Source organism: Scyliorhinus canicula, chromosome 24 (assembly GCF_902713615.1).
Source record: "Scyliorhinus canicula chromosome 24, sScyCan1.1, whole genome shotgun sequence".
Classification (NCBI taxonomy): Eukaryota; Metazoa; Chordata; class Chondrichthyes; order Carcharhiniformes; family Scyliorhinidae; genus Scyliorhinus; species Scyliorhinus canicula.
In genome coordinates this window covers 8,218,531-8,239,740 of record NC_052169.1, presented here as the reverse complement: position 1 = coordinate 8,239,740, position 21,210 = coordinate 8,218,531, and the positions used below count along the sequence as shown (strand labels likewise).

At 49.4% G+C, this 21,210-nt stretch overlaps 1 protein-coding gene across 1 annotated transcript in view; it reads left to right on the top strand.

Moving 5' to 3' along the window:
* Window positions 1-21,210, top strand: part of LOC119956917 (sorbitol dehydrogenase-like) — a 78,986-nt gene that overhangs the window by 17,992 nt on the left and 39,784 nt on the right. Inside the window, exon 4 of the mRNA XM_038784487.1 lies at window positions 699-858. Coding sequence (XP_038640415.1) covers window positions 699-858 — 160 coding nt within the window. The remainder of the gene's footprint in view (window positions 1-698; window positions 859-21,210) is intronic.

Here is a 21,210-nt window from a genome sequence, read left to right as displayed (position 1 = left end):
AGAGGGATACGGACCCCGGAAGTGTAGAAGGTTTTGGGTTAGACGAGCAGCATGGTCGGCGCAGGCATAGAGGGCCGAAGGGCCTGTTCCTGTGTTGTACCTGATGAGACCATCAATTCATGCGACACATGGTTGGAAGTGAACAGTGGTTTTAATCGTCTTACAACAGAGCCTGCCTGTGACGAGATGAACTCGAGATGAATTGGCAGCAGGCTCACAGCACTGATCTTTATACTTCCGGCTGGGGGAGGAGCCATGGGCGGAGCCATGGGTGGAGCCCAGGACAAACTCCTCATCTTCCCCTATGGGCAGGGCCGCGGGATTACATACAATCCGGTACAGAGTACAGGCTCAATACATGTGGTACAATACAGAGTGAATTACTGAGGTTTATAATTCACCACAGTACCTTTCTTCATTCTTCGTCGCACACAGCAAGCAGTGTGTCCTGGAGAATTGTCTTCCCATTCCGGTAGACTCCAGGCCAATCCTTGAGCGTTGGCAACCCCACAGGCTGGGGCTAACAATGAACTCCCACGAGCTGTGTAAGTAGCAGCTGAGTTGTACATGGACCCTGTCATGATCAGGAGAACAAGCCTCTCCCGCCAAAATGAGATTGACCGAATTTAATGCAGCCCCCATTAACAGTACTCCGCTCTCCACTAAGTCTCCACGTTTTTGTTTTCCTTTTGCTGCAGGTGACAAGGTTACCATCGAACCCATCGTCCCCAGGGAGAACGATGAATATGTTAGAATTGGGCGTTACAACCTGTCCCCAACATGCTTCCAAGCTGGCTTTCCTCCCGATGATGGGGCCATGTGCCGATTTTACGTCCACAAAGCCAACTACTGTTACAAGTTAGTCCTTTGCCAACAAGTATTAATGATATTGTTACAGTGGCAAGTTATTTTAGTGTCGAACCTTGTCCTCTTTAATGTAGCCTTTGAAAGGAGGGATACAAACAAGTACAATTCGCAGTGAAGTATACTCAAACTCCGCTATTAGTTCCTGACTGAGTGATAAAAAGTTTGCAGAACAGTTCATTCCTGACCTAAGTCACATTCTGTATGGTTGCTGCTGTGTCTTTTGTCGCTAGAATAATATTGGCATCTACAAGATGTTACACTGCGCGAACAAGCCTGAGGTTTTGTTGCGATATGAACTGTAGGAGGGTTAATGCGACGGTCCCTGGTTTTGTATGGTTAGCAATATGAAGATTCTGCAAATCCCTCTGGGATTTTCCCCACAGATATTGTGCCAATGAGCCCTCGCCCCGCATTATAAGTGTGCCATTTTATTTAGTAGCCAGAGTTCATTTTTAGAATGGGACCCCTTTCAAGATGTAAAATTTTTTAGGGGTGGCATGATAGCACAGTGGTTAGCACTGTTTATCTACAGCACCAGGGACCTGGGTTCGATTCTGGCTTGGGTCACTGCCTGTGCGGAGTCTGCACGTTCTCCGCGTGTCCATGTGGATTTCCTCCGGGTGCTCTGGTTTCCTCCCACAGCCCAAAGAATGTGCAGGTTAGGTGGATTGGCCATGATAAATTGACCTCGGTGTCCAAAAAAAGGTTAGGTGGGGTTACTGGATTACGGGGATAGGGTGGAGATGTGGAATTAAGTAGGGTGCTCTTTCCAAGGGCCGATGCAGACTCGATGGGCTGAATGACCTCCTTCTGCACTGTGTATTCTATGAGACACTTTAACTCTCTCCAGCAACGTTTCCCAGATATTTTGATGCTATTCCAAATGGCTGCTCAGGACCACAACAGTGGGGGGTAACGACACACACAAAGATAACCTTCTCACTTGCCTGACATTGCAAAGGAGAGGTTCAGGAGGGTAGACAAGTTTCCTTGGTTCAGCATTCACCACCTGTGAAGCAAAACAGCCGTGATAAAGAGAGTAATGGAGACTGGTGGTTGTATTAGCCAGCACTGTCGATAATGGCAGCTCTCCATGCGACCAGTCAATCAGGTAGTTTCTCTTTCCCCGCTGGCAGCGCACGGGTTTCCTGGCGGCGTGGGGTGGCTTCAATTGGAAACCCCATTGACAAGCGGCGGGAAGATAAAATCCCGCCGGCAGCGATCAGCGTGCCTCCGGGAGACACGTGGCTTGGTGACCAGAGAATCCAGCCCACGGTATTACTCAGAGTCACAAAATACAGTAGATTAACAGGCCACTCTTTCCAATCAGTCCACATTGGAGCCTAACCTGCACATCAATGTGAGTCTCCTCCTACCCTACTTCATCCAACCTCAACTTATCTTTCTGTTCAGTTATTTCCCAAGAGTTTCCTTAACTTTAGTGCGTCTGTGCCGGTTGCTCTGTCATCTGAACACCTCAAGTACTTGCTTGGACGGAACCTGCGTGTGGCAACGGCATTTTAACTTCTTCCCCAAATTGCTGCGGGTTCTCATAAAAGTATCAATGCAACACAAAGGCCCTGAAATTGCTTGTTTGACCTCCCACTAGAACTGCAGAGAATTTGGTTGTGTTCATTCACGGGATGTGGGGCTCGCTGAACAAGCCCAGCATTTATTGCCCATCCCTAATTGCCTCGGAAAAAGGTGGTGGTGAGAGCTGCTTCCTTGAACCGCTGCAGTCCCGGAGGTGTAGGTACAACCCACCGTGCTGTTAGGGAGGGAGTTCCAGGATTTTGACCCAGCGACAGTGAAGGGGCGGTGACCTGTTTCCAAGTCAGGGTGGTGAGTGGTTTGGAGGGAAACCTCCAGGTGGTGACGTTCCCAGGTATCTGGGATGGACTCTCCTAAACCTGGAAAATGAAGTGATGGGTTGAATTAGGCCCCACTGGACCCAGATAGTTGTCGTTAAAGGTGCTGGCCAACCTACCCGTGAGTTATCAGCACTCTCTTTACCATGGCTGTTTTACTACGCAAGTGTAAGTGTTTGGAGCAACTTGGTTCCACTCGCTAGGTACGAATAGCAAACGTTTATTTATACAACCTGGGACGACACCGTACTGGACACAACAAGAATGAAATGGGAGGACGACCTGGGGATTGAGATAGGGTGGGGACTCTGGAGTGAAGCACTGCATAGGGTCAACTCCACCTCCACGTGCGCAAGGCTCAGCCTGACGCAACTAAAAGTGGTACACAGAGCCCACTTAACAAGAAACCGTATGAGTAGGTTCTTCCCGGAGGTGGAGGATAGATGTGAACGGTGCCAAAGAGGCCCGGCCAACCACGCCCACATGTTCTGGTCTTGCCCGAGACTTGTGCAGTACTGGACAGCCTTCTTCGAGGCTATGTCCAAAGTGGTGGGGGTGAGGGTGGAGCCATGCCCGATAGTGGCGGTCTTCGGGGTTTCAGACCAGCCAGATCTATTCCTGGGGAGGAGGGCGGACGCCCTTGCCTTTGCCTCCCTGATCGCCCGCCGTAGAATCCTGTTTGGCTGGCAGTCAGCAGCACCGCCCAGAGCTGCAGACTGGCTGTCCGACCTCTCGGAATCTCTCCAAATGGAGAAAATCAAATTTGCCATCCGAGGGTCGGACGACGGCTTCCACAGAACGTGGGAGCCATTCATGCAATTGTTTCGGGACCTGTTTGTGGCCAACGTACAAGAGGAAGAATAGTCGGGTGGCCAAGAATCAGGGGGAAATGGACGGGAATCGGGGGAAGGTAGCCGGGGGGGGGGCTATGGGTTCGTTATGGGGGTTTGATGGTGCCCAAAACCAAACTGTAAATAAATGCCTATAAACATGTACCTCGGCCATATTGGGGAATGTAAAATATGTTTGCCGGCTAAAGGGGGCGGCCACAGTTGTTATTACGAAGGTAATAACCTGTAAATATACATGTTAATTTTTGCATGTTTTTTTTTCTCTCTCTCTAATAATTTGTTATTTGTTCAATATAAAATATGAAAACTCAATAAAAAACATTAAAAAAAAACATTTATACAACCTGCTTTTACAGAATGGTTCAACGTCAATCCTCCCGGTCTGTGCCCTGGATTGAACTGAGGAAAAACAAATTGGACGAGTGGGTTACATAACCCTTCAGAAAATTGAGCCTTAAAAGGGGTCAACTACTACAGCCCTCCCCCTTGAAGTTCCTTAATATGCAGAATGATAGTTAGCTTATACAGTCCTCATGATTTACATCAATGAATATTTTTAACCAGTCCATCAAAAGCTACATCTCAGACAGGAGTCACGTAATATGAGCGCCGGGGCGGCTGCGTTTTCGGAATCCTTTTTAATCCATCTTTTTTCATCCGCGTGCACACTTTTTTTTTGTCTTCTTTTGGCTCGCATAGTTTACGTTATGATCCGAGATTTGTTGCCCGGTGTTTTTGGTATGATGGAGCCGAGTTAGAATGTTTAAATCCTCCCTTGTTCATAGTGGGCGGAAGGAGTTGGGGAGGGGTTAACGCGTTTGCTTTTGGGCCGACTCCCACCCTGACGGTGCGCGTCGACGGATGATGGTTGCCCACGAAGATGATGTTCTGGCTGGAGATCTCAGCTGTGAGGTACTCATTGGTCCTGATCTTACATCGTCCTTTATTTTTAAAAAATAAATTTAGAGTGTCTAATTATTTTTTTTCTAATTACGGGGCAATTTAGCGTGGCCAATCCACCTAACCTGCACATCTTTGGGTTGTGGGGGTGAAACTCGGACAGTGACCCGGGGCCACGATCAAACCCGCGACTTTGGCGCCGTGAGGCAGCAGTGCTAACCCCTGCGCCACCATGTTGTCCCTTACATCATCCTTTATAATAATCTTTATTAATGTCACAAGTAGGCTTACATTAACATTGCAATGAAGTTATTGTGAAAATCCCCTAGTTGTGGCTCCTGTTCGGGTACACGGAGGGAAAATTCAGAATGTCCAATTCACCTAACAACCACGTCTTTCGGGACTTGTGGGAGGAAACCGGAGCACCCAGAGGAAACCCACGCAGACACGGGGAGACTCTGCAAAGTCAGTGACCCAAGCCGGGAATCGAACTGGGACCCTGGCGCTGTGAAGAAACGGTGCTAACCACTATGCTACCATGCCGCCCATATTTTGGTCCTCTTCACGCACCATTTAAGAAGAGGTCTTTAAGTTGAGAACCGCCTTGAATTTCTGCATCTCAGTTATTATCCTGGACTTCGCCCCCTGTTGATCATGTTGATGTCTGTTTGATGTTGTAAATTTTTCCCTTTACAGGGATGTGAGTAATGTGGGCGTGATGGCCTGTTCCATTTATTTTCCTGATTTTAACAAGTCTATATCATGTTAAGCCGAATATTGAACAGGGGACTTGTGCAGTCTTTATTCTTCATCCCAAATGTATTTGGGGTTTTACATGGTCTGCCAATCTCTGTACTGGAGGGGAGGGGGGTTCTGTGCCCCCCCCCCCGAAACCCTGTCTCACCTAGAAGGAAGATGAGCAGAGTTGGAGGGGGGTGCGGGACGGACGGTGGGGAGTTGGTAGGATTAGTTTGTCCTCGCTATGATCGAGGTAGGGGTCCCCCCTTAGTTAGAGCTAACAAGTTTTCTTTTCTTCCCTTTTAACTCCAATCCAGAGAAACCGTGTTTTTGTTTCTTTGGGCCCAGGGCAGACTGTTTATTAGCCCCCTGGTTGCTGGGGTTCATTTTGGCTGGGGCCAATTTGTATGCCCCTTTGGCAATGAAAGACGATTAAAGGGTATTAGTGTTGTCCATCTGTGTCTCTCATGGGTGTTCAAATATGTATTCATAAGCTGATAAAATCAATGCCCAGCACTGAATCTTGACCAGTGCAATCGGTGGAATAGCCTTGTCCACCTTGAAGAGCCCCAACAGTGTTTTATCGTCCGTTCAAACTGTAAAATTCCCTCCATAGACATACTGGTGGAATTTTCTCACTCAGTACCCAATAGATGGTCCCTATTTTTCAATCTGTGAATAGCCTTTCTCAGCTTCTTAAAGGGTTCCTGATACATCTGCACATCTGCAATGGCCCCCTCAGAGACCCATCATCCATTCTGTGAGATTCAATTGCCCCAATGCTGTATGGGGGGGGGGGGGGGGAAGGTCACACATTCGCACTAAATTCTTGGATGGGTCAAAATGTATCAGTGGGCAAGATGAGTGCAATAGTTGCTTAACCTTATTAAATGTTAAACGTACACCAAGCTGTGGTATGAAGAGACAACAGTCCTGTTCCCTTTTCACCAACACACCTTTATTTCTCCCAACAGACTCTGCACAAGACTCTACACATCACCTGATCCAGAGGCCACCTGAAGCCCCTTTACATATCAGTGTCAATCTTTGAACACTTAACATAAACGAGACAATCATTGAACACTTAACATAAATGAGACAACTAATTGCAACGTCTCTTAACCCATTACTTAACAGTCTCCCCTTCCTTGGAGAAAAAAAACAATTAGGTGAAAACAAAATTTCAAGAAACTAAAACACACACGTGATTCCCCCCTTCTTTTTTTTTGAGTAGAAGAAAAACAACGTTCACAGAAACAGGCGCCCTTCATTCACAATATCCAAAAGTTTCTCTGAACTAGCCCCTCTTTTCGTAAAACAGTCTGATAGTTGATAGCTACTGTCAACCCATTTAATTTTTGTTATTTCCCTCTGTCCAACATCTGCTTCAAACTTGCCATGTCTATCCGTAACCTCTTTCCATTGACACTTTTATTTTTTTAGAGTGCACATTTTCCCACAGGTATTTATTGTCAATGTGACAGTCAATAGGTACATTACCCAAATCCCCTAATTGAGTCTGTCCGATTTCCAGTCCAATATATTTAAATGCACCGGAAGCCCGACTTCCAACCCTGAATTCTTTTCTCAAACTAGAGATTACAATAGCTTCAAAATCACTAGTCCCACCCCACAAAAAATAATCAACATGTATCATAAAGATGCCATCAAGATTTCCTTTATAGTGCCAGTAAAACATTGCAGGATCTGCTTTCAACTGTCAACAGCCTAACTTTAACAAGACTGACCTCACCGAAAAGTGCCACACTCTAGATGCATCATTTAATCCATATACACATTTGTTCAACTTCCAGAGTACCCCTTCTGTGTTAGCTGCTTCTTTAGGAGGACGGAGAAAAATGTCTCTATGGAGCTGATGCCCCTGCAAAAAGGCAGCTTTTATATCTATAGATTTGCATTCCCATGCCTTTGTGGCTAATAGAGCCAAGAAGACCTTTAAAATAACCTTTCCTGCTGTAGGTGAATCTACCCTTAAGTCCTGATCTTCTAAGTTTTCTTCAAATCCCCTTGCCACAAGCCTGGCCTTTGCCTTATAAGTTCCATCTAGAAGAACCTTTTCTGTACAAATCCATCTGTGGGATAGAGCTTTTTGTTCCCTATCCGGTACTTCCGTGTATACCCCAAATTCACTCCAACTATGCAATTCTTGCTGTTTAGCATCTCTGATAACTTTTTCATCTAATTTATTTGAAGCCACCAAAATCTCACGTACATGTGGGCTTCTACTTCTATTAGTATTCGTAGTCTTACTCCTGTTCCGAGATCTTGATAAACTACGTCCCCTCTCCTGCCTGGTATCTCGTTCTGTACTGCTACTGCTTGATCTTTCTCTTCTGTAGCGGGATGTCCTTTCAATAGTTCTCGACCTTTTCCTGTGAACCTGTTCACTATCTGATGTATATCTGAACTGGCACTGCGTTTCTGTGCCCTCCATTTTTGAACTTCGTTTTCCCAATCCATTGTCTTAACTTCCTCCCCTGAATGCTGTACATTCAACCAATGTCTATACTTTCCAGTGGCCTTATTGCAGGCTGACCTATTTGGGTCATCAGAGCCATTGGAATCGAATGTTTCCCCAGAAATCTTTTTAAAGCTGTTGTCATCTGTTCGAATAAGGTATCGTTATCCGTAAACTGAACTCCTGTCAAAACCAGGAGCCTATCCATGTTGCTCACTCTAGCACAGTCAAGTAATTTAAAGGCCAACACAGACTGTGGAAATTCAAGCCTGTGTTTCTGCAGCCTTTTATATAGTCTGCAAAATTCCATTATATAGTCTTCCATGGATAAATCCTCCATTTTCCGAAACATCAAAATCCGACCATGCTTCATACGCACTTAACAAGTCATTTCTTATCAATCTTATCCATATAAAGTAATAAAGTCGCCAGACCTTCTTCTGAGTCTAACTCTTCCAATTCCAGCTCAGAAAGCACTTTGTTTCAGATTTTACTGCCATATGGTAAAGAAAGAGCCAATGCCATACCTTGTTTTTTCTTTCCTAAAGCAGTCACCTTAGTTCACATAACTACTGCACTTCTCCATTGGTCATACGATTCCCTTTCAGAAAATAAGGGAGTATAATCATATCCAGCCATCTGCATCCTGGGTTCAGTCATATGTCCCCTTTTTTCTTTCTCACTCACTCCTTGGTTTGATCGGGAAAAATTGTGGGCGCAATTCTCCGCACTCACGACGGTGCGGAGAATAGCGGGGGGTCGTAAAATTTTACGGCCACGCTAGTCCGACGCCCTCCCGCTATTCTCCCCCCCCCCCCCCCCCACGCCCGACTCCCGATACGAATCGCTGCCGCCGTTTTTTTACGGCCGGCAGCGATTCTCAGCTGGCCGATGGGCCGGGTTCCCAGCCCTTTACGGCTGTTTTTACGAACGGCAAACACACCTGGTCTGGCCGTTCGTAAAAACGGCCGTAAAGTGCCGATTTTTAAAACCATGGTACCGATTGGCACGGCAGTACCACGGCCGTGCCAAGGGTGCCATGGGCCCGCGATCGGGGGGCACCGATCGTGGGCAGCGGGTCCGATACCCGCGCACTCTTTGTCCTTCCGCCGCCCCGCTGTATCACTTCGCGGGGCGGCTGAGGGGCATCCCGGCCCGCGCATGCGCGGGTTTCGCGCAAATGCGTGATGACGTCATCCGCGCATGCGAGGGTTGGAGTCTTCCAATCCGCGCATGCGCGGCTGACGTCATATGACGCGTCAGCCGGCGCAAACTCTGGCAAGCGGGCTTAACGAAATTCATTAAGCCCGCGATGCCGGAGTTTACGGCGGCGGCATGCTAGCCCCGACCGGGGACCAGAATCGGTTCCCGGTCGGGGAGGGGGGGGGGGGTGGCGTCAAACCCGCCCGGATTTGATGCCAGCCTTACGATTTCTCCCTGTGTGGGAGAATCGCGCCCTGTATCTTTCAAACCTTCACACTTGTACAGCAACCATCCTCTGCTACCATTGTTAAACATACTCCAAGCTGTGGTATGAAGAGACAAAAGTCCTGTTCCCTTTTCACCAACACACCTTTATTTCTCCCAACAGACTCTGCACAAGACTCTACACATCACCTGATCCAGGGGCCACCTGAAGCCCCTTTACATATCAGTGTCAATCATTGAACACTTAACATAAATGAGACAACTAATTGCAATGTCTCTTAACCCATTACTTAACATTAAATACTTGTGACGAATGCAGGATTTTTAGATATATTGGAATATGAACATTTGGCACTTTAAGGGTTAAAGCGTGTTTGACTGCAGTAGTCACGGTTTTTGAAAGACATCTCGTTTTGCAACACCAGAAAGCTTTTAGGAGACGGAGGTGAAATTGAGGAGAGTAATGTGTTTTCAGCCTGGGCTGATGCATTGTTGTTTGACGAGAGAGTTAGTGTCTTTTCAGCCTGGAAGAGTAAATTTGATTTCAGCTCGGGGAGGTGATGTCATTGCTGGGTGGAGCTAGGGCAGCACGGTGGCGCAGTGGGTTAGCACTGTGGCCTCACGGCACCGAGGTCCCAGGTTCGATCCCGGCCCTGGGTCACTGTCCATGTGGAGTTTGCACATTCTCCCTGTGTGTGCGTGGGTTTCACCCCCACAACCCAAAAGATGTGCAGGCTAGGTGTATTGGCCATGCCAAATTGCCCATTAATTGGAAAAAATGAATTGGGTACTCTAAATTTAAAAAAAAAAATTTAATTGCTGGGTGGAGCTCAGGTATTCAGACATTTTCAGAAAACCTTTTTGAGTGGAGTTCTGATCTGACTAACCCTTTAGACCGCAAGTAAGACATTTCCTCACAGTTTTAAAAAGAAAAGAGTAATAGTCTTTAAAGCAGAGCAGACTTGTCTGAGGGACAAGGGGGAAGCTGAAACAAACCAGTTGATACAACGTTTTGAAGCCAGAGTCTGCAGGGGTTCTAACAGGAGCCAAATCTGTTCTAGAAAGCAAGTATTACTCTGCAATTGGGATGTGGGATGGAGTGAGGGCTGTTATGTTTTTTCTTTCTTGTTGTTTAATTGGGAATAGAGATAGTAATTAAGGGTACGGTATTCGCTGTATTGAGTAGTATTGTTTCAGGGGTAATTGTAAGCACCTTTCAGGTGTGATATTAAAGAGTTTAATAGTCGTATTAACCCCCTCGAGGACGACGGGGAAAATCATTATTGATCTCCCCACAGGACTGGTGGAGTACAAGCTTCCCAGGTAGGGGGTAGAACCCAACCACCTCGTTGTGAGCTAACATAAAATCAGGCCCAAAACAGGGCCTAGTGTGATTAATCCTCCCAGCAAGGACTGTACTGGGAGCGATATGCTGCATTATGCCGACCTTTGTAAATAGTGTAAATAAATCTACGTTTATTCACCGTCTGCTTCCCTTGGCTAATTAAAGCCAAGCTATAATTAGCTATAATTAGCTAAAATACCAAATCGCCATTTCTCTGTGCAATCAATCCTGGAGCGAAGTATTCTTTCCGCACGCAGTCTTACAGAATAAAATCAAATATTGGTGTTTCGGTCCAGTGTCCTAGCCGCTGTTGGGGTCTGGTCTGGTTTGGCATCTTTCCAGAACCATCTCTGGTTTTGCTTCAGTGACGCGTCCAACGAGGCAAATTGTGTTGACCGATTTGGAAGGAGAGGCCCTGAATAATTGGCCCCTGGAATGATTTAAGCTGCGAGGCCTTCCTAAGGGCCGATGCCTCTATTGCCCTTACTTTGTCCTCCGTCGGGTGCAGTCCCTGGGCGTTCACACGGTAACCGAGTAAGTGTTGTATCTTTGGACCAACAGGACAAAAGAAGCACATGGGTTTAATGCATGACCAACAGAGGTTTATTGAATATGTCGTCACTGTACAAGGTTTGGCACTGGATTCCACAAAAGCCCACGAAGTAGGCAAGGACGTCTTAAAGAGACATTGCTCACAACTACAATAACCTACATATATAACATCCTCTCCCCCTTTACTGCTAAGGTCCAACACAACTAATAACTTGAATTTTAATTTTTTCATCTATATATGAGTGCAGGCATCAGATTATTACTGTAATAATAGTCAATGAGATGGACAAAGAAGGTGCTAAAGAAGGTAGTACGTGCGTTCCCCAACTGGAAACCATGGTTTGACTGGGAGGTTCACTCCACACTGAAGTCCAGGTCTGAGGCGTTCAAGACAGATGACCCTGACCTATACAAGTAATCTTGGCATGACCTCCACAACGTTGGAGCCAGCAGCACGGTTCGATTCCTGTAACAGCCTCCCCGAACAGGCGCCGGAATGTGGCGACTAGGGGCTTTTCACAGTAACTTCATTTGAAGCCTACTCGTGACAATAAGCGATTTTCATTTCACAAAGCCATCAGGGACGCCAAGAGACCAGACCAGACTAAGCTGGAGTCCCAGACTAACGACGCAGACTCTCTTCGGTTGTGGCAAGGCTTAAACATTATAACAGGCTACAAAGCAAAGCCGTGTTGAATCTCTGGCATTCGAGCACCTGTCCCCAATGAACTCAATGCATTCTGTACTCATTTCAAGCAGGAAGCCAGTAAACCGCTGTCAACTGCCCCAACAGCCTCGGACACACCCATACCTACCACCACAGTTCCAGAAGTCAGATCGGCCTTCTTCAAAGTGAACCCATGGAAATCAATGTGTCCTGACTCAGAACCTGCATGGACCAACTGGCGGGTGTGTTTGTAGCCATCTTCAACCTCTCCCTAGTCTGTTCCGAGGTTTGCACCTGCTTCAAGAAGACCATCGTCATACCTGTGCCAAAGAAGAACCAGGCAACGTGCCTCAACGACTACCATCCGGTGGCCCTGGCATTTATCAATATGAAATGCTTCGAGAGCTTAGTCATGAGACTCATCAATTCCTACCTTCCAGATTGCCTTGATCCACTGCAATTTGCCTACCGCCACAAGCAGTCCACAGCAGATACTATCACCCTGGGCACCCTGGTGCAACAACAACAATCTCTCCCTCAATGTCAGCAAAAATAAGGAGCTGGTCATCGACTTCACAAAGTGAAGTGTTGTACACACCCCTGTCAGCATCAACGGAGCCGAGGTGGAGATTGTTGACAGCTTAAAAATCCTAGGTGTAACAACAATCTGTCCTGGTCCACCCACATCGACGCTACTACCAAGAAAGCACATATGCTTCCTCAGGAAACTAAGGAAATTCAGCACATTCACATTGCCTCTTACCAATTTTTACAGATGCACCATAGAAAGCATCCTATCTGGCTGCATCACAGCCTGGAATGGCAGCTGCTCGGCTCAAGACCTTAAGAAACTACTGAGAGTCGTGAACACAGCCCAGTCCATCACACAAAACCCGCCTCCCACCCATTGACTCTGTCTACACCTCCCGCTGCCTTGGGAAAGCGGGCAGCATAATCAAAGACCCTTCCACCCACCTTATTCTCTCTTCCAACCTCTTACACCTGGCAGGAGGTACAAAAGTCTGAAAACACGTCGAAAATAGCTTCTTCCTCACTGTTAACAGACTCCTGAATGACCTTTTCTGGACTGAGCTGATCTCTCCATGCATCTTTTCTACTGAGTAGTACTACACTCCGTGTGCTTCACCCGATGCCTGTGTCTATGTATGTACATTGTGTATTTATTGAATGTCCTATATTTTTCATGTATGGAACGGTCTGTCTGGACTGCATGCACAACAATACTTTTCACTGTACCTCGGTACACGTGACAATAAATCTAAACCAATCAGGTGGGAATCTATTTCTTGCTGGCTGCTTGCACATTTCCAGGGATTTGTTATTCCCGACCTGAGATGTATTTTCAGGTTCTGCTGTAGACGTCTTTACCCTGGAAGGCGTTGCAGTCTCTTTTTCCAAGGGAAGATTGATAGAAGCAGGTACTTCATACGCAATCGCTCCTTCTGCAGATGAACAAGAAGGTGCGCAGTCAGATGTAGTGGGGACCATTTGACTATTGAGGTAGCTCTGGCACTGGCACAGCAATGCATGTGGACTTTACTATGTCAGATGTCTCCTCCAGAAAGAGTAAATCAAAGGTCTTTCTCAGCTTCTTTTTCACCAATAGCAAAGCTGGTGAACTGTGTGTAGCCGCGTGTGCGTGATATTCCGGTACGTTGCTAAAAACATGTTCACGCGGGGACGTAGTGAACCTTGGTACTTGGAAGCTTTCGGTGCTTGCTACAAAGACTGGACAAATCTTTCAGCTAAACCATCCCTGGGTGGGTGGTAAGGTGCTGATTCTCGCTAGGAAACGGGGGGGGGGGGGGGGGGGGGGGTACAGAAACCCCCTGCCAGGATTAGCACCTGGAGCGTTAGGGGACTTAACGGACCAGTAAAAAAAATCCAGAGTCTTCGGCCACTTGAAAAGTATGAAAGCCGACACAATCTTCCTCCAAGAGACGCACCTGAAGGAGAGGGACAACTGTGAGTAAGGAAGGTCTGGGTGGGGTAGATCCTGCTACAGGGTGAGGGCAAGGAAGGGGGGCGAGCTATTCTGATAGAGGACAGTGTTCATGGCGACAAAGACGGTCACGGACCATGGGGGACGGTGGCCAGCTGTGTCCTCAATGGGGCACCTGTAGTCCTGTAAAAAAAGATCATGGCGGAAATCCCCGACATAGATACCAACTGACTGATCATGAGGGGGCGACTTAACCTGTGTACACGAAACACTGACAGACAAATCAAACCCCAGAACGGGAAAAACGACAGGCATGGCTAGGGAACTGGGAACATTCATGGAGCAGGTAGGGGGCAGTGTACCCATGGCGGTTCCTTCGCCCAGGTGAGAAGGAATTCTCGTTCTTCTCCAGTAAATGAGGTCTACACCCGCAATGACCTCTTTGGAGTAGGAACATCGGTGCTTCCAGATATAGTCAGTGCAGAATACTGCGTTCATAATCTCCGACCACGCTCCACATTACGTGGATGAGAGGTTGGAGATAGACTGTGCCCAACATCCCTCTTGGATGTTGGACGCGACCCTCTTGGCCGACACGGTCTTCTGCCAGAAAACATGACAGGCCATAGACGAGTACGTTACCAACAGGATCGGGGAAGTCTCACCTTCCACGTTCTCGGGGACACAAAAGGTGGCGATTAGAGGAGACATTATTTGCCGACAAGGCTTGCAGAGATGGGGAAGAGAGGGCAGCTAGGCAACAACTGATTGACTCCTTACTGGAGGTAGTCAGAAGATACTCTGAGGCCATGACCCTAGAGCTTCTGGTGGAGAGGAAAGCACTACAGATGGTCTTTAACCGGCCATCCACCAGGAAAGCAGTGTGCCAACTCCGCCAGACATGGGGGCCTTTTATGAACACAGAGAGAAGGCTGGCCGCCTACTGGCTGACCAGCTGAGAAAGCACGCAGCCACAAGGGAGATAGTGTAGGTGAGGGATGGCAGAGGCAGACTGGTAGCTAAACCAAAAAAAGGTCATTCGAGACCTTCTACCGGGGACTGTACAGCTCCAAGTCCCCCCGACGGGGACTCGGCGATGAAACGGTTCCTCGATGGACTGGACATTTGTGGGGGACAGTTGACGGAGGGAGCTGGAAGCGCCAACAGGGCTGGGAGAGATCATGGAGAGCATCAACTCCATGCAGGCGCAGGAACCCAACGGTTCTACAACACATTTGTGCCGGCTCTCGGCCCACACCTGCGGGAGATGTTCGCAGACTTGCTAGCGAGGGGCACCCTGCCTCCGACGCTAACACAGGCAACCATATCGCTGATATCCAACAGAATGCTGCTCAATGTGGACGCGAAAATACCGGTAGAAGTCCTGGCCAAGAGACTGGAGAACTGCGTATCTGAGGTGGCCGCAGAGGACCGGACGGGCTTTGTTAAGGGTAGACAGCTAACTGCGTACATCAGATGGCTGCTCAATATGATTACTGACCCCTTCCGGGGAGAGAACACCAGAGGTGATCGTCTCCCTGGATGCAGAGAAGGACTTCGACAGAGTCGAGTGGAAGGACCTCATTGAGGTACTGGAGCGGTTTTAGACTCGGGGACAGGGTTCGCCTCATGGGTGAACCTACTGTACAGCACCCCAAGGCGAGTGTTCAGAGCAACACCACAAGCTCTGAGTACGTCCAGCTGCACAGAGGCACCAGGCAGAGATGCCCGCTGTCTCCGCTCCTGTTCACCCTGGCAATTGGGCCAATGGCGATCGTCCTGCGAGACGTGGGAGACTGGAAGGGAATCCAAAGAGGAGGTAGACAGCACAGAGCCTCACTCTATGGCGATGATCTGCTCCTCTACATCTCGGACCCGCAAAGTGGCATGAACAAAATCATGAAGCTTCTGGAAGAGTTTGGAGCCTTCTTGGGCAACAAACTCAACCCTGGGCAAGTTTTCCTGGTGAACCCGAGAGGGGGAGGAGCAGAGCTGGAAGGTCTACCATTTAAAATCGCCCAAAACAAATTCGACAACCTTGGGATCCAGATAGCCCACGACTGGACACGGACCCACAAGTGGAATCTGACCAGTCTGGCGGCACAGTGGTTAACACTGCTGCCTCACAGCTTCAGGAACCCGGGCTCAATTCCGGCCTCAGGTGTCTGTCTGTGTGGAGTTTGCACTTCCTCCCCGTGTCTGCATGAGTTTCCTCCGGGTGCTCCGGTTTCCTCCCACAGCCCAAAGATGTGCAGGTTTGGTGGATTGGCCGTGATAAATTGTATCCAAAAGGGTTAGGTGGGGTTACGGGGATAGGATGGAGGTGTGAACTTAGGCTTGGGTGGGGTGCTCTTTCCAAGGGCCGGTGCAGACCCGATGGACTGAATGGCCTTCTTCTGCACTGTAAATTCTATGAGAAAGGACCTACAGAGATGGGATGCACGCCCGCTTTTGCCTGGCGAGAAGGGTGCAGATGATCAAGACGAATCTACTGCCCAGGTTGCTCTTCCTGTTTAGATCCATACCGATCTTCATCCCCAAGGGCTTTTTCCAAACAATAGACAATGAGTTTGTGTCGGGCAGGAAAAATCCATGAATTCCTAAAACAACACTGCAAAGGAGAAAATGGGAGGCTTGGCTGTCCTCAACTTGCAATGCTACCCCCGGGCAGCCAGGGCCGAGAGAGTGAGGGGGTGGGTGAAGGAGCCAAACACGGAATGGGTGAGGATGGAGGAGTCCTCCTGCACGGGAACGACCCTCCGAGGATTCGCCATGACAGCACTCCCACCCCCGCCGGCAACACGCTCAACCAGCCCAGTGGTGGTCGCAACACTGAGAACCTGGAACCAGATGAGGCAGCACTTCAGTCTAACCAAGGTGTCCGCCATGGCCACCATCTGCGGCAACCACCAGTTTCCACCAGCCATGCTGGACGCCACCTTTTAAGAGGTGGTACAGGACAGGGGGACACTGACAGTTCGGGACTCCTACACAGGAGTCGGAGCGACTGGAACTACCGAGCGGACATGAACTCCGACATCAAATCAAAAACTTTCTCCGCACGGACATGACAAGGTACCTTAGGGCCCGAGAGACACAATGTTGGAGGGATTAATGGACGTGGACAGTCTGGGAAAGGGGAACTGCGGGGACTTTTAGGGACGTTTTTTAGAAAGGACACACTCCCCACTGGACGGAACAAGGGAGAAATGGGAGGAAGAGTTAGGGACAGAGGTAGGGTGGGGACCCTGGAGCGAAGCACTGAGCAGGGCCAACTCCTCCACCTCCTGCACAAGGCTCAGCTTCATGCAGCTTAAAGTAGTGCACACAGCACACCTGACAAAGACCCGAATGAGTCGGTTCTTCCCGGAGGTGGAGGACGATGCACACGGTGTCCGGGAGGCCCGGTCAACCACACCCACATGTTCTGGGCATGGACAAGACTTGTGGGGTTCTGGGCAGTCCTCTTCGAGGGGATGTCCAGGGTTGTGGGGGTGAGGTTGGAGCCGTGCCCGAGAGTGGCAGCCTTCGGGGTATCAGACCAGCCAGAACTTCATAAGCTTCCCTAGTTGCCCGTCGGAGAATCCTGCTCGGCTGGCGATCAGCAGCACCTCCCACAGCTCCAGACTGGCTGGCGGACCTGTCGGAATTTCTCCACCTGGAGAAGATGCAGTCCACCATCCGACAGGCTGAAGAAGGCTTCCACAATAGGGTGGATAAGTGGGTTTGAGTAGGGTGATCATTGCTCGGCACAACATGGAGGGCCGAAGGGCCTGTTCTGTGCTGTGCGGGAGAGAACGCACAGGAACCACCAGGACAACAGAAAGCAGGCAGGAACAGGGGGGGGGGGCGCGGGGGCAACAGGGCGGGGGGGGGGGGGGGAGGGAGAGACCGAAGGAAACGCCGAAGGGGAGCCCAGAGGGAGACTGACACGGGGACCAGAGGGCCCAACACTCAGCCACCGGTAAAAGACAAACACCAAACGGATAAGACCTGGAAATAGCAGAAAGGGGGAAGTAGAGAAGGGGTGCAAGCCCGGGGGGGGGGGGGGGGGGGTGCAAAGGGACGGGGGGAGGGCTGCCGAAATGAAGCAGCATGTACACTGTTCCTGTCTCACCTTTTGTTTTGTGAACTTTAATAAAAATATATTTTTTTGGATTAGCTTTTGTGGAACAGATGGAGGGGGCAGACCCGTGGTGGTTTTTACATCTGAGTGAGAAGGAATCTCCGTTTTTCTCTCAGCTCTGCCCTCGGATTGACCTTTTTGTGGCGGGTGGGGGTCTCTCTGTCCTGGGGGGGGGGGGGGGGGGGGGGGGGTAGAGGGTTGAACCCTCGGCCACAGTCACATCGGTTCACGCTCCACATTTTGTGGATTTGATCTTGGAGCCGGGACCCCTTCTCAGCGCCCACATTGCGGGAGGCCACGAAGGAGGCTATTGGTGGGGTGGCGGGGGGGGGGGGGGGGGGGGGGGGGGGGGAATAATCTCCTGTCAGGCACACCAGGGGAGGGCTGCAAGGATGGAGAGGCAGCTGTTGGTGGGCTCCATCCTTCCCGTACGCGCTGACCCCGGCGGCGGAGATGTAGGAAGAAGTTGCAGGTGGAATTTGAGCTGCTCTCGACGGGCAAGGCACTGTACCAGCTGTGATGCTCTCGGGGGGCATTTTATGAACATGGGGAGAAGGCCAGTCGCCTATTAGCGCACTAGCCTAGGTGGTAGGTTGCCTCTGGGAGATAGTGCGGGTGAGTTCTGCTTTTGAGGCCTTTTCCTGAAGCTTCTATAATTCGGACTGCCGGTTTAGCTTTTTTATTATAACACAGCAAAACCACAACACCTAACAACTACGACTGCAAACTTCTCTGCACCCCCCATCCCCCCCCCCCCCCCCGCCCCAGCTGCTCCTCAACTTGAATTTGCTCTGAAGAAGAATTCGAATTGCCCAACCTCGTGGCGAGTCTTCAGCAGAGGCGTTGAAGGGATCCACTCCACCCAATATGGGCGTCTATCTCCACAGCTCTCTCCTACTTGCCAAGCTTCACTTTAACTGGAGCAGGTTCTCAGCTGCTGATCTTCCAAACGTACTTGTTGCTTTTCCTTTGTGTTGCCGCATGTAGTTTGAAAATTAATTATTTTGTGGGTTACGGGCAAGGCCGGCATTTGTTGTTCCTCCCCAATGACCTTTGCACGGAATAGAATAGAATAGAATAGAACAGTACAGCACAGAACAGGCCCTTCGGCCCTCAATGTTGTGCCGAGCAATGATCACCCTACTTAAACCCACGTAACCCGTATACCTGTAACCCAACAATCCCCCTATTAACCTTACACTATGGGCAATTTAGCATGGCCAATCCACCTAACCCGCACATCTTTGGACTGTGAGAGGAAACCGGAGCACCCGGAGGAAACCCACGCACACACGGGGAGGACGTGCAGACTCCACACAGACAGTGACCCAGCCGGGAATTGAACCTGGGACCCTGGAGCTGTGAAGCATTGATGCTAACCACCATGCTACCGTGAGGCCCCAATGGCCCCAACTGAATGGGGCCCCAATGGCCCCAACTGAATGGTTTACGCGGCATTTCAGAGGGGAAGGTCAAGAACCGACCACATTGCCCTAAACTCTCCTTAACTGTCCAAATAAAAAGGTTTTGCGGGGTTAATGGGTTACAGGGGTAAAGGGGGATAGGGTGGTGGTGTGGGACTTAAGTGGGATGCTCTTTCCAAGGGCCGGTGCAGACTCGATGGGCTGAATGGGCTCCTTCTGCACTGTAAATTATTATGATTAAGTAACTTGTTTATAATAGCATGGGAGCAAACCAGAAGGTGAGAGAGAGTCCGGTTAAGAGGAAGAAAAGAGACCTTTGGTTTAAAAACGAGTTAAGCTAACACCATTTTGATGACTGGGCCAATATGTTTGATGGAGGGAGGTATCGTTTCTGGTGGGGGCTTCAAGTGACCAATGCAGTGTAAGTCAAACTATGATGTGACATACGGAGATGATGAGTTACTCAGACAGCACCGGACTTGTGTGTCTTCACCAGAAATGCCTTAGACAGGCCCCGTGTTAACGATTCACAAATTCTGACTCTTAACTCCGAGGTGTCATTTTTGTTGACATATTAGTTTATACAATGTAAGGTAAAGTCGTCACAGTCCCAGGTGACCATCGGCTGCTTTCCCCTTTTGAGGAGGAGAGCTGACCGGTGGTGATTTAGCCCGACGATCACCACACCTCAGGTGAGAGGCAAGATTGAGAAGGCGGGGCCTTGATGAATAACCTCAGCTGGTACGGGTCGGCCAGCGTTTATCGCCCATCTCTAATTGCCCTTGAGAAGGTGGTGGTGAGCCGCCTTCTTAAACCGCAGCAGACCACATGTAGGCACACCCACAGGCAGTGCTGGTAGGGAGGGACAAGTAGTATTACTTCTTGACCAAGTCGCATCCTCTTTTTAAAATTATTTTTATTCTCATTTTCCACATTTTCATAAAATATACACCCAACAAAAGACAACCAATAATAACAAATACAATAGAAAACCCAACCAACAACCCCTTTATCAAACAAACCCAAACCTCCACCCTACATCCCAAAGACAAAACTAGGAAGAAAAAGAGAATCCACGGACATCCCATACGTGGTAACCAATAAACCACACAGTCTCCCTCCCGGCTAACGTTCAATGGCATCCAATTCTTGAAAGTGCGTGATAAACAATGCCCATGAATTGTAGAACCCTTCCAACCTCCCCCTCAGCTCAAACTTCACCTCCTCAAGCGTTAAACATTCCAGCAGCCCCCCACACCGAGGCACAGGGCGGACAAGCTGACCTCCACCCTCGTAGGACCCGCCTTCGGGCAATCAGCGAGGCGAAGGCTAAGACATCTGCCCCCCGCACCCTCCTCCAGCCCAGGCTGGCCCGACACCCCGAATATGGCTTCATGGGGCCCTGTTTCGAACCTCCCTCACATGCACCGCCCCCGCGATGGACCTTAAAGACCACCCTCCTATACCCCTCCAGCTTTGGGACCGAGTCGCACCCTTATTTGGTAATGTTGAGTGATTGATATCGTGCCCATCCATTGTGGGAACAAACTTGTCCCCCAGAAGAACATGGAAGTACAATAGGGGGTGGGGAGAGAGCACATTTACCCTGCTTCATAATTTGACTTTTCAGTTGTCTGAAGGATGTATCTCCACTTCACCCACTGTCATTCCTGAGGCTGCAAATGGACCCAAACTCGGCGCGTTGTCACCGACATTGATGGAGACGTGGCCAGTCGGAAATGCTGGCCTTCCGACGCCGGTTGAGGGCTGGGTGGGAGTGGCCTGTTTCTGCTGGCTGGACTGGTGGAAAGCTGCTGCGAAGCCGGAGATGGAGCAATTCTGCTCCGAATGTATTCAATGACTCATTTCCAGCAAATTACCGGGCGTGCCTCAGTCCCTTATCATCCTGCCCCATAGGGAACCCGTCCGGTTCTGCAGACTGACATTCTTCCCCCTGAACCTGGCTCTCCCTGACCTCCCTGGACTTGCTGCACTGTCAGTG